At 36.4% G+C, this 12,245-nt stretch overlaps 2 protein-coding genes across 2 annotated transcripts; both read left to right on the top strand.

The window, feature by feature from the left end:
• Positions 1–1,673: 1,673 nt before the first annotated feature.
• Positions 1,674–4,598, top strand: LOC111280459 (eukaryotic translation initiation factor 3 subunit D-like). Its single transcript, XM_022867880.2, has 2 exons — positions 1,674–3,489; positions 4,198–4,598. Exon 1 carries the CDS (start codon positions 1,739–1,741, stop codon positions 3,485–3,487), a length of 1,749 nt encoding a protein of 582 aa, XP_022723615.2. The 5' UTR covers positions 1,674–1,738; the 3' UTR covers positions 3,488–3,489; positions 4,198–4,598.
• Positions 4,599–7,567: 2,969 nt separating this feature from the next.
• LOC111280460 (uncharacterized) lies at positions 7,568–9,276 on the top strand. Its single transcript, XM_022867881.2, has 2 exons — positions 7,568–8,217; positions 8,801–9,276. The coding sequence occupies exons 1-2, from the start codon at positions 7,692–7,694 to the stop codon at positions 9,094–9,096; spliced, it is 822 nt and encodes a 273-aa protein (XP_022723616.2). The 5' UTR covers positions 7,568–7,691; the 3' UTR covers positions 9,097–9,276.
• Positions 9,277–12,245: the final 2,969 nt, after the last annotated feature.

Genomic DNA, 12,245 nt, shown 5'->3' on the forward strand with positions numbered 1-12,245 from the left:
TCGTGTGTGAGAGTATATGTAAGACCATGGTGTTGCTTACCGTATGAATATGATTGCATTTGCATCACTTTGTGAAGTGCCTGTCAAAGCAACAAGAAAAAACACACCATAGCTGGTTTGAACTGATGGAATCGCAATATTTGACTCTGATGAGATTTTTGGCAACATCTATGGCTATAGTCAATATACAAAAAAGGGTTCAAATTTGAAGACATAGAGCTAATAAAGTAAAGCTTTCCCCCATTAGAAAAGCATTAGAAAAGCATCATATATAGAGAGACAGATCATTTTTCTGCGAAACTTCCTTTGCTGTGTGTAGAAATTATTGCTACTAAAATAATTAATACTAGGAACATTGGATGAGAAGTCAATTTTGGAAGTCTTTGGTTATATATATATATATAAAAGAGAGAAGGCTTTTAGCAGGTTGGAATTATTAAAGGAATTCCTTTGTTAAGCTGTAGTGCTCTGACGAAAAATGAATGACGTATGCAATTTTAATTGATCATGCATCACACACTCAGCCATGGTAAAAATCATTAGATCAAAGGCAAATATGGGGACAAGTGGAGAATTTATAGATGATAAGGATAAGAAAGGAGAGGAAATGTGTTTTCCATGTTGTTTTACTGGTTTTTTTTTTTTCGGAATATGCCAAAAAAGTGGACATATCCCACTCTTTCCCATTTCAGTCCCCACCTAATTTTTGGGAGGAAAATATATCAAATAATATTTATCTTTTTAAAAAATAAATTTTAATAAATTTAATATTTAAATTTCAATATCTATAATCTCTTCTTATCTCAAATCACGACTTCTATAAAATAATAATAATAATAATAATAATAATAATAATAATAAGTCTTAGCTTGCAAGATATAAAACATCAAATATAACACACCACACATGTATAGTACTCTTTCTCCTTTAGTGATTTATATGGTATGTCATTCATTTTCATGATTAACAGCATTAATAATGGGGAACAGTGAATGAAATATCAGATAGAACAGGCTTTCTTCCCTCAAACTCCTTAAACTCTTGAATTTTCCCCAACAGAACTGATTAGTATTATTGCTTTGAAGCCTACATTACACCGAAAGCACTCGTCCTTCACTTCAGACCCTACCTTATTGAGATGTTTGATGTTGATATTTGCCGTGCACAAGTACCCTTAAGCCATGGTTAAAATGAGAGGAAATTATTAGGTTCAGACAGGCGGAAAAATATCTATAAAACTATGATGAAAATTAAAAGAGTATGGAACCAAGTGGAATCCTGAAATCAAAACATCTTTGGTTCTGTGTCGTGTCTCAGACATTAATCGCATTAATTTGACAAGGATGGTGATAATTGGGGTGTCCAAAACTTGTCTTGTCCCTCTCTTATCATGCGTTATTGCGATTCAAATCGATAAAAACCCCAAGTCCCGGCTTAAAATGGGAGGAAATGTCCTAATTTTGTCGGTCTTGGACGTTGAAAGATGAATGAAAGGCCCAATATACCTTTGATTAGGCCCAAGTAGGATTCATGGGCTCAAGAAAAGATCCCAAAAAGGCCCAGTGTTTCCAGCAGACGGACCAAAATTGGATGCCCAAGCATCGAGGATAAACCCGTCATTTAACATAGTATGAACTTCTCTTTTCAGTCTAGGGTTTACTCCTTCACGAAGCGCTCCCTCTATAGTCTATTCAATTGTCGTACATCGCTGCAACCAAAATCCAGAGATCCATCGATAATGGTAGGAGTTTTTGAAGTCGGCGCAGTTCCGTTTAATCCAGATGGCTGGGGTCCACCCGAATCCACCACCGCCACCACACCAACCACCACTACCACCCTCCCTCTCCACGTTCCTTACGCCCCCTTCTCCCGCTCCGACAAGCTCGGCCGAATCGCCGACTTCACCCGCTCTTTCCCTTCCTCAAACGCCAACCCATCCAACCGCCCTTCCTCCGCAAAACCTGGTGCAGCCAATTCCTCTGACACGCCCTTTGATTTCTCTCTCGACCTCGACGCCTTCCCTCTCGCTAACGCTGACGATGATTCCTCCTTCCGTTTAGTCGACGCCAAGCCTCCCCCTCGGCCTAAATTCGGCCCTAAGTGGCGTTTCAACCAACACCGACCTCAACTCCCTCAGCGACGAGACGAAGAAGTCGAGGCCCGTAAAAGAGAGGCTGAGAAAGAACGGGCCCGCCGTGACCGTCTTTATAATCTCAACCGGTCCAATCAGAATCAGTCACGTCGTGAAGCGGCAATTTTGAAATCTTCCGTCGATATCCAACCAGAATGGAACATGCTCGATCAAATCCCTTTCTCAACGTTCTCCAAGTTATCCTTTTCTGTTCCTGAACCCGAAGATTTACTCCTCTGTGGCGCTTTAGAGTATTATGATCGGTCCTTTGATCGAATCACCCCGAAGAACGAACGGAGACTCGAGAGGTTCAAAAACCGAAACTTCTTTAAAGTCACCACAACTGACGATCCGGTTATCCGAAGATTGGCCAATGAGGATAAAGCAACCGTTTTTGCGACTGATGCGATTCTGGCAACGTTAATGTGTGTACCCAGGTCAGTTTATTCGTGGGATATTGTTATTCAACGTGTTGGGAATAAGTTATTTTTCGATAAAAGAGATGGGTCGCAATTAGATTTGTTGTCAGTCCACGAAACTTCTCAGGAGCCATTGCCTGAAGCTAAGGATGATATTAACTCTGCGTATTCATTGAGTGTTGAAGCAGCTTATATAAATCAGAATTTTTCACAGCAGGTTTTGGTTAGGGATGGGAATAAGGTGAGTTTTGATGAGCCAAACCCCTTTGCCAATGAGGGTGATGAGGTCGCTTCTGTGGCCTATAGGTATAGAAGGTGGAAGCTTGACAATGATGTGTATTTGGTTGCTCGGTGCGAGGTTCAGAGTGTTGTTGAGGTCAATAAGCAGAAGTCTTTCCTTACTTTGAATGCACTTAACGAGTTTGATCCCAAGTATTCTGGTGTTGATTGGAGGCAGAAGTTGGAAACGCAGAGGGGTGCGGTTTTGGCTACGGAATTGAAGAATAATGCAAATAAGTTGGCTAAATGGACTGCTCAAGCGCTTTTAGCCAGTGCTGATTTGATGAAATTGGGATATGTTTCGAGGGTGCATCCTAGGGATCATTTCAACCATGTTATATTGGCTGTTGTTGGGTATAAACCAAGGGATTTTGCTGCGCAAATTAATCTGAATACTGCAAATATGTGGGGGATTGTGAAGTCTATTGTGGACTTGTGTATGAAGTTGAATGAGGGGAAATATGTGCTTGTGAAGGATCCATCTAAGCCTCAAGTGAGGATTTATGAGGTTCCAGCTGATGCTTTCGAGAATGATTATGTGGAGGAACCATTACCAGAAGAGGAACAGGTTCAGCCTCCAACTGAGGATGCTGAAGGTGGGGAAGCAAGTGGCACTGCAAATGATGTTGAGGATAAAGAGATCGAGGCTCAAGCTTAATGGTAATGGTTGTTTGGGCTATTTCTTTATATTTTCCTATGCATTATATTGTGTGATATATCTTAAAGTCTCTCACGCTATGATATTAGTAAATAGTACTTGCCATGTTTCTACTTGTATGATTCAATTCTTTGCATACCTTCTCACATGTTGACAACCTACCAAAGGTTAGTATAGTATCTGTCAAATATTGTTATGTGAGTTCTGCACAAACATTTATAATTTCTTTTTCTTTTTTAATGGAGAATTATCTGAAATATTGAGTTAGGCAAATTCTGTGAATGATTACTTGGTTTATCATTCTATCATAATCTGCCTGAATGATGGTCAAATTTTATATCTATTTTCCTACTGCTCATAATTGGAGAAAAGTAAGGAGGTGATGGTTGTTTAGCCATTTTATTAAGAACTTTTTATTCAACTTGGAAGCCTTTTAATTTTTTTTTCATCTGGGGTTATAGGTTTAGACTTTAGACTTTAGACTGGAAGATGATTGGAAAAAGTTTGATTTGTTGGCCTGTTGACAAAGACCTTGTATGGCATACAAATTTCAATAAGAATTATATGAGTTGCTCTATTTGCTGAAGCAGTCATTAACTTTCTGGATCATTTCTTCATTGGCATACTTCTTTTCTTATGTTGCGTGGATGCTTTTGCTTGATTGCATGCTATATTGAGCTCGTCTGATGTTTCAATGTTGATTGCTACAGCATATTGGTGATTGTATATCAAAATTGTGGTATTTATGGAGAACTACGATCCAGGAGATGCTGTTGTCTCAACAAGACAAGGCTTAAAGCCCAAAGATGAGTCACAAAGCATTTTTCTTTCATTTTTTGATCTGCGAGCTGACTTAGCAATATGTGCGGAGAGATTTTATAAGAGCATTTATAACTTTGTCTGCTGAAACTGAGTGAACCGAATTATTAAGCATTCTCTGATGGTTTCATGCGAGTCTGGGAATGTGTTATTGAGGTTATAATGTTTTTCTTCTTCAGAAACCATTTTCATCTGGAGTTATATTTTGAAATGTTATTTTTACTTCACGTATGTTAATTGCTATTTTTGGTCTGAAGGATATGCTATGATATGATTTTGCGTTTCTTTCCTATATTATGGTCCAGAAGTTTTACTAGACCCTGTAGTCGGCAGATCTCCCGTCAAGGGAAGAAATTCAATGTGCAGAAATATGGGCCCAAATCCTTTGAAAAATGGCCGATCCAAAATTTTAGTCTCATATAAGTACTCATTAAAATGTTTATTTTATCCAATTTACAAGTTAAACGTTTAGAGTAGCATGCAGCGGCTAGATATATAATGGGTAAGGTTCTCCCTGTTTTCCTTTTCCTTCTATGGCACAACTTTTTCTCGCAAGTGTTTCCCTTGTCATGAAACAACGTTTGCTTTAAACCGGTGTTGAAACCTTCGTCGTTTTGAAACTTTACAAGTTAGAAGAACTAAGAGATTGGTGTTGTCTGCATTTCCCTTGAACCGACAATAAGAAGGGAAAATTGGCCAAAAAACCCATAACAAGGGAAAAAAAAGAGGGGGAAGAAAAGCCTCTGGACCAAAGCAATCTCCCACCTTCACTAGTTATGCAAGTTTCCACACAGTCCATGTCCATCAATCTCAAGATTTTTCTATCTAGACCCTGAATTTACCATGCGTAAATCTGTGTGAAGAATAATACAATCAATTAGTCAGATAACTTATGGGGGTGATTCAGGGTTGGTAATGATTCATAAACTTATTGAATACTGTGCCTGTGGCACTTTTTCTAAAACTCTTTTCAAAATATATGCCGAGGAATGTACTAAGCAATGATTGTTGACCCTGGCCTATTTGCTCTTGGCTTGAACCCGGGGGGGGGGGGGGGGGGGGGTGTGGAGATCATGTGCCACACCAATTTTAGTCAAAGAATGAAACTGTGAATTTCTCAAATCAAACAGAAATTGTAATTATCAGAAATACTTTGATGAAGCATTATAGTTATAGTTTCATAGGTTTGTGGGAATGGGATTGAGAGAGGTCAAATCAAAGACCAATTAATTTGCTCAAAGCCCCAAAACAAGAACCCAAAATAAGTCCTATATGAATCTATACAATATTAATGAACTATAGTTTTTTAATGTAATCAATAATTTGATAATTTGTAATTTGATGATGGCCCATAAAATTATAGTGTATCATGCAAATACAATTTCTCCAAGCAAGTATATGTGTCTACTATATTGTTCCTTCTGTAAGTTGTAACTAATACAACCAGCTTGCTTTCACTCCATTGGCAAGTTGATTATTGTTTGATCCAAGAATTTGAGTCCATTAAAAAAATTAACTTATAGGCTCTTGGAGGTCAAATTTCGAGTTTAGATAACTCAAATGATAAGATGACTTGTGCATTTTGCAATTGAAGTAATCAACATGTTATTTATCCACTTAATCTTTCGGTAAATTACATGAAAAATAAAATTTTAGCCTTAACTTATTTATTAAGAAGTAACATCAAATAGATATATGATTTAAATTTTAACTTTTGTAATTATTTTTTTATCTTTAAATTAAAGTTTTTTTGTAAAAAAAAAAGTTACATGTAAAAGGGTATAATAAAAGAAGCTTTGTCTCTAAACCCTTTTTTTTTAAATTCATTTGAAAATTGGGTAATTACTATTTTTCTGGCATTATAACATATCTCAATTGTCTTTGCGTAGTCAAGCATTGATACAATCAACCTCATTCTTCAATGTCTTAAAGACCTTGTAAGCAGTGTTAAGTTTGCCAAAAATAAGACACTTAAAATAATTAATTTTATGTTTTAACTGAGCGGTAGGAAATTGGGAGAAGAGGTGAGATTGAGGCATGATTAGAGTTGGTATCGGATTCGGGGCGAGTTTTGCTCATCTTAAATTTGATTCGATTTTATGTGTCATCAAATTTGAATTTGATTTTACTCGAATTTTTTTTGTTTTTTTTATACCCGAACTTGGTATCGACTCAATATTATATAAGTCGTATCCGATCCAATTCGAAATTAATAAAATATTATTTTTTAAAATATAAATATCATTTTTAAATATAAATATTAAAAAATATCATTATATAAATATATATAAATAAAAAAATTAAATAATTAATTAAAAAATAATTTTTTATACAATATCAAGTTGGGTTTACTTAAAATCTGAACCCGATTTAATTCAGATTATTTCATAATCTTATTTAATCTGACTCAATCCGAAACTCAAATTTCGAAAAAAAAAAATCAATCCTATAAAATTGAGTCAGATTAACACTCATTGATAATGGATTAAATTATCGACCCTAAGCATGATTTGATTCTTGTTTAGTAGGGCCAAATATTTTTATACGGAGAATGCAGTTTGATAGGAGATAATGCAATCAACCTCATGACTCAAAAGAGGAAAAAAACTTGTAAAAGGTTGACTCCTAGGATCCTTTTTTTTCAATATAAATGATATTTTATTTGAATTTAATAAATAAATTTTTATTTAGATTATATCAAATATATAATTTATAATTATTTTTTTAAAATTATTGAGTATGATATTTAATTTTGATCTTATCTATCCTAGATTTAAAAAACAAATAAAAGGGAAAAGAAAAAAAGTTGATGCTTTTCTGTTTTTTATATTGGCTGATTTGGGGGAATAAAGGCCGTTGGGGAAGGCATGGGGCCAAAGCTTTGTTTGCATCTCCTCGTCTATTTTTATCCTCACAAGAGTTTCTTGATGTTGATAGGCTAAAATCATCAAAATCCTTGGAACCTACAATGTTTGGATTCCTATCATTTACCCTCACTTTCTCTTCCTTCCATGTTCAAACCTTTTTCCCATTTCATGGAATCCAAACCAAAGACTAAAGTTCATCATTTTAGCTACTCCATGTTTAATTAATGAATAAATTTCTAATTAAAAAAAGTGCTTGGAAACTCCTACATTTGGCAAAATTCCATTGGTTTTTTAGTACAATTTCTTAAGTTCAAATCTCTACCCCTCTCTGCATGTGAAGAAGTTGTGCACCACTTGACCAAACCCCACGGCCCAACCCATTATAAAACAAGGTTTTTCATCAATAAAATGCGCATCAATAAAAAGCGCAGACAATCACGGGTTAACCCCCATAAATTCCCTCCTTTGAGCAACCCAACTTCACCATCTTTTTCTTGTCTCTATAGCTTAGAAAAAATATGGGGTTTGCAACAGCAGCTAAAGCTAGTTGGCTCCTGCAGCTTTCACTGCTCTTAGTGAGCAGTTTCATGGTGTCTGCTCAAATTTTGCCCGAGGCTTTGCCTCCTCATTACCATGGAGTTTCACCTGTAGTGGCAACTAGTCAACCACCAAGAAGCCACCATCACCACCACCACCCTCACCCCCACCATCATCCACCCACCCCCTCACCCACTAAACCTCCAACCCATCCACCTGTTTACCCCCCACATAAAGCCCCGACTCTTGCACCAGTTCATCCACCACCCAAGCCTCCAGTTCACCCTCCACCCAAGCCACCAGTTCATCCTCCAACTAAGCCACCAACTCATCCCCCGGCTAAGCCACCAGTGCACCCACCAACTTACCCACCATCGCATCCTCCGGCTAAGCCACCAAGTTACCCAAAGCCTTCAAGGAGCTTTGTTGCAGTTCAGGGCGTTGTTTTCTGCAAGTCATGCAAGTACGCCGGAGTCGACACCCTCTTGGGAGCTAAACCAATATTTGGTCAGTTCAAACCTAACTTGAGACTGCAAAAAAAAATAACCTAAGCAAAATTTTTCATCTAAAACAAATTGGTTTACACTTAATCTTGTTTCACTAAACAAAGAACTTTTAGTGAAATGTTTGATAGTTACCTTGAGGGTTTTGATCTATTTCCATTAATGAGAATCATTAGCCATTGTCTTTTTTTCTTTTTTTAATGGTATAATCATTTTGATTTACGCGTGCATGTACATCTCTTGTGGCATATATGTAAACAATGTTGGAACCAAATGCATACATATATAAAATATAATTATTTTTGCATGTACATATATGCCTTTTGAATTTTGAGTGAGAGAGAGAGAGAGAAGATTGTCTCTTGGTTACAACTCCCAAGTATGAGTGACATCGACAGCTTGGCGTTTTATGGGTTCAAGCAGCAAACTTTTCCATTTTTTTCAAACAGAGCTCGTGCTTCCAGTTGTATGCAACATCAATGACTGGCATGCATTATTATGGCACCCTATGTTTTACTCATTGAACAGGTAAATTGGACCAATATTCAAATACTGAATCACTGAGCACTTTGTCATTTTTTTCGCAGGTGCCACTGTAAAGCTAACATGCAAGAACACCAAATACAAGCTTGTGGTCCAAGCCAAAACTGACAAGAACGGCTATTTCTTCCTGCAAGCACCAAAGACCGTCACCAGCTTTGGAGCCCACAAATGCACGGTATCCCTGGTATCATCACCATTGGCTTCCTGCAGCAAGCCATCCAATCTCCACGGTGGATTGAAGGGCGCCACATTGAGGCCAGAGAAGCCATTTATTGCAAACAAGCTCCCATTTATTCTCTACACCGTTGGGCCATTGGCTTTCGAACCCAAATGTTACTAGAATCCCACTGTTGAGCTCTCACTCGTTTGCTTCTTTTCCATTGTTGTTATCTTATGTGTGACCACTATTTGAAAGTTCCCTAGCTTGTTGTAATGGCATTTTGTTCAGTGTGTTGCTTTGGGTGACAATATATATATGGTAATAGATTAGTGAAGAATAATCAAACCAATTGCCTTTTAACGTCTGCTACTCATTTTTACATCTAACAATTATTCAAACTTTTTCTTGATGTCCCGAGGAGAAAACCAGGACAAAGAAAACTATGGGTACTGATCATGGGGAGGAGTGTATGCGGTCTTCCTCGTGGCAGACAACTTTTTAAAGGATATAAATTATAATCTTCTTTTTTCTTGAAAAGTATGAAAATACTCGTACACATAATGAGAGGTGGCCCTTTGTTATTCCTTTGATCTTCTTTCGGCCAATTCAAATTGATTGCAAATCTTAGCTGTCATCTGAGAGTCCAATTGTACTCCCGCTTGACAAGAAATATTATTAAAAGTTTCCCCATGTTGTTGCTTTCTATTACGCGAAGTGAAAATTACAGCAACATCGTATCAGCGTCGTATGAATTTAGAAGAAACTCTCCTTTTTCATTTTTTTTACTGATGAAAGGCAACTCGGTTTGGAAGATTTTAGACAGGATCTCAATAGCATCTTAGAAAGGATCGTGAGGAACCTAAGATTCAGCTAATGGCATTGGTGCCTGGATGTTCGTGGGAAACCTAGGATTCAATCCCGGTTCTATCGAGGCCAGCAGCAAAAGCTCCTGCTCCAATTTGTCACTGTTTCGGGGGGAAGGAGGGGGAACTGGTTAAACTTCTATTTACAGAAAACTAAAGGGAACTTTTATTTGCTTGAAAGTCATGGTGATGTCATATAGTATGAAATTGCACAACTTGATTGCATATGTTGCTATTCTTAGGAACTATGCTAATACAGATTCAAATCCATGTGACCCCTTTAACACCCTTGATTGATGAATGAAGATTGCAGATCATTGAATCCATGTGAAAAAGGCTGAATTATGTTTTTAGGGGGAGTAATGGGACAGCAACCAAGTGTCAGATTCACTGGCAAAATTAGGTTCAGAAAAGCCCATTAAACTCAACTTGAACTCAAGTGCTGATCAGCATCAGCAAGCCTTCTATAGTTTTACTTGACTTCAAGTCAAATTCAGTAGACAAACCCATGCCATGGACCTCATTAATTTTGTACCAAATTCTCCTTTCAGTTTCCATTTTTTGTAGCATCATTTGCTACTTGGGTGTTGCTTCCTGTCATGTCATATTCATATTTGAAATCAAGAGGGGCCAGTTTGGATTAATTTGGACCATCAATGTCATCAGTCAAATTAATCATGCCACCGGAGCATACAGCATCTAGTTACACCATATGCAAAAACAACGTTTTCATCCTATCATTTTCCAAACATAATCGGTGGTTGGAAGAAACCTGTCAAGAATCAGGGATAGTTGGGCCTTCTTTATTTTCCAGCTCCATCAGTATGGTTATTAGGCCTGGATTGACCTATAAATTTGCTTGTCTACGCCTTTGCTTTCCCATTTTTGGGCCTATTGAAAACAATTGAAGAATACGTGCAGCGATCTCAATGTTTGGACTTTTTTTATATACTAAATTGGATAAGGAAACCATATATTTATGAAAAGTATGTTTAAATATCAGCTGGATGGAAGGTGGTGGTTCTATGTCACCTTTGCCAAAGTTGAAAAAAATCTAAATCAAATACCAAAACGGAAGTGAAAAAATCAAAGTCGCTATTATTTAAAATGAAATGGGTCAGCACACCAAGCCCTCAAAACCCAATTTTATGTCGTCAAACCAACCTCCATCTTTGGTAGTTTTCCTCTGTACCTGCGCAACCCATCTTAAAAATCCATGTTTTATAGTGATCCTGATTCACTCTAAAACTCATTGAGAAAATTATTTTCATGCTTAAAACAGTAAAACTCATTTAGCAGCCTTTTATTTAATATATCTCCAACTAAATTAAAGTAAGTGAAAGGTAAACAATAACGCGATCTGTTAATAATTCGTAATTGTAATAATCAATAACAATTTCAAATGTCTAGTGATAGGAGAAGGGGTGTCCTTACGTCAAATGCATCAAGATTGCAATTTTTATAAACGTGCCAAGTTGTTTACATCTTCCATTTTCCAATCTCATAAATGGTGTCTCTTCCATGAAAGGAGCAGCTTAAAAGCTCCAGAAAAAAATATTTTTTTTTCTCCTCTCCTCTCCCCAATGTGGGAATGGAAGTGGCTGAATGTGGTCCCTTTCCTTCTCGGCCTGCTTCTTTTTACAGCACTTGCTTACTTTCATCTCTCATTTTCACCTTTTTTTTTTAATATTTTTAAATTTTCAGTGCAGCTTAGGATACTGGCAATAAGTATCAACTTCAATGTGGGCATCAACGAGTCGAACTTTGTGGGATCATCTTTGGGTGTGTGTGCATATATATATACTCTCCATCTCCATGAATTGGTGGAAGCCTTTTTTTTTTTTTTTCCAGTTTTCACCCTTTTAATCTTTTGTGGTTTTCTCTTTGTTTTTTTGTATGATCAATAACAATGCAGTTGCAATTGGTTGAAGAAAAAAAAAAGAATTTGAGAGAAACCCATTTTCCTTTTCTAATTCGCTTTTGTTAATGATTGAAATTTTGCAAAAAAAAATTTCATTTAAAACATAAGTAATAACATGATTTAAAAATTATATTAAAAAAATAAGATAAATTTTATATAAAATATAATATAAATATACAAATTCTGAGCATTGTTTAAATCCAAGCTTGGTGATCCAAAAGAAGCAATTAAGGATAAATATCTCCATTCTCCCCTACCTTCCATGTAAATAAACTACTTAAAACAAACACCAAAATACTATAAAAAACTTTTTGTTTTCATTCTCAAACTCCTTTTACAAATGAATTAAAGTATTTCACCGTTATCTTCAGCTGCTTGAATTAGGTCAAGCAAGCTTTAAAAAAGTATAAGACTAAGCTTCGAACCCAACCTCACCTCTTTCTCCTTGTCACAAGACTCTCTCTCACTTAAAAAAAAAAATATATATATATATATATATATATACACCATTTGAAATTAATGATTTTTATTACATTTTAGATAAT

Source organism: Durio zibethinus, chromosome 28 (genome assembly GCF_047325235.1).
Source record: "Durio zibethinus cultivar Kanyao isolate XHJ-2024 chromosome 28, ASM4732523v1, whole genome shotgun sequence".
In the NCBI taxonomy this organism is placed as follows: Eukaryota; Viridiplantae; Streptophyta; class Magnoliopsida; order Malvales; family Malvaceae; genus Durio; species Durio zibethinus.

Excerpts from the sequence above, each read along its gene's own strand:
- LOC111280459 (XM_022867880.2), top strand. The coding sequence starts at position 1,739 with ATGGTAGGAGTTTTTGAAGTCGGCGCAGTTCCGTTTAATCCAGATGGC.
- LOC111280460 (XM_022867881.2), top strand. The coding sequence starts at position 7,692 with ATGGGGTTTGCAACAGCAGCTAAAGCTAGTTGGCTCCTGCAGCTTTCA. Across the intron at positions 8,218-8,800 it reads GGGAGCTAAACCAATATTTG|GTGCCACTGTAAAGCTAACA; the intron begins GTCAGTTCAAAC and ends TTTTTTTCGCAG.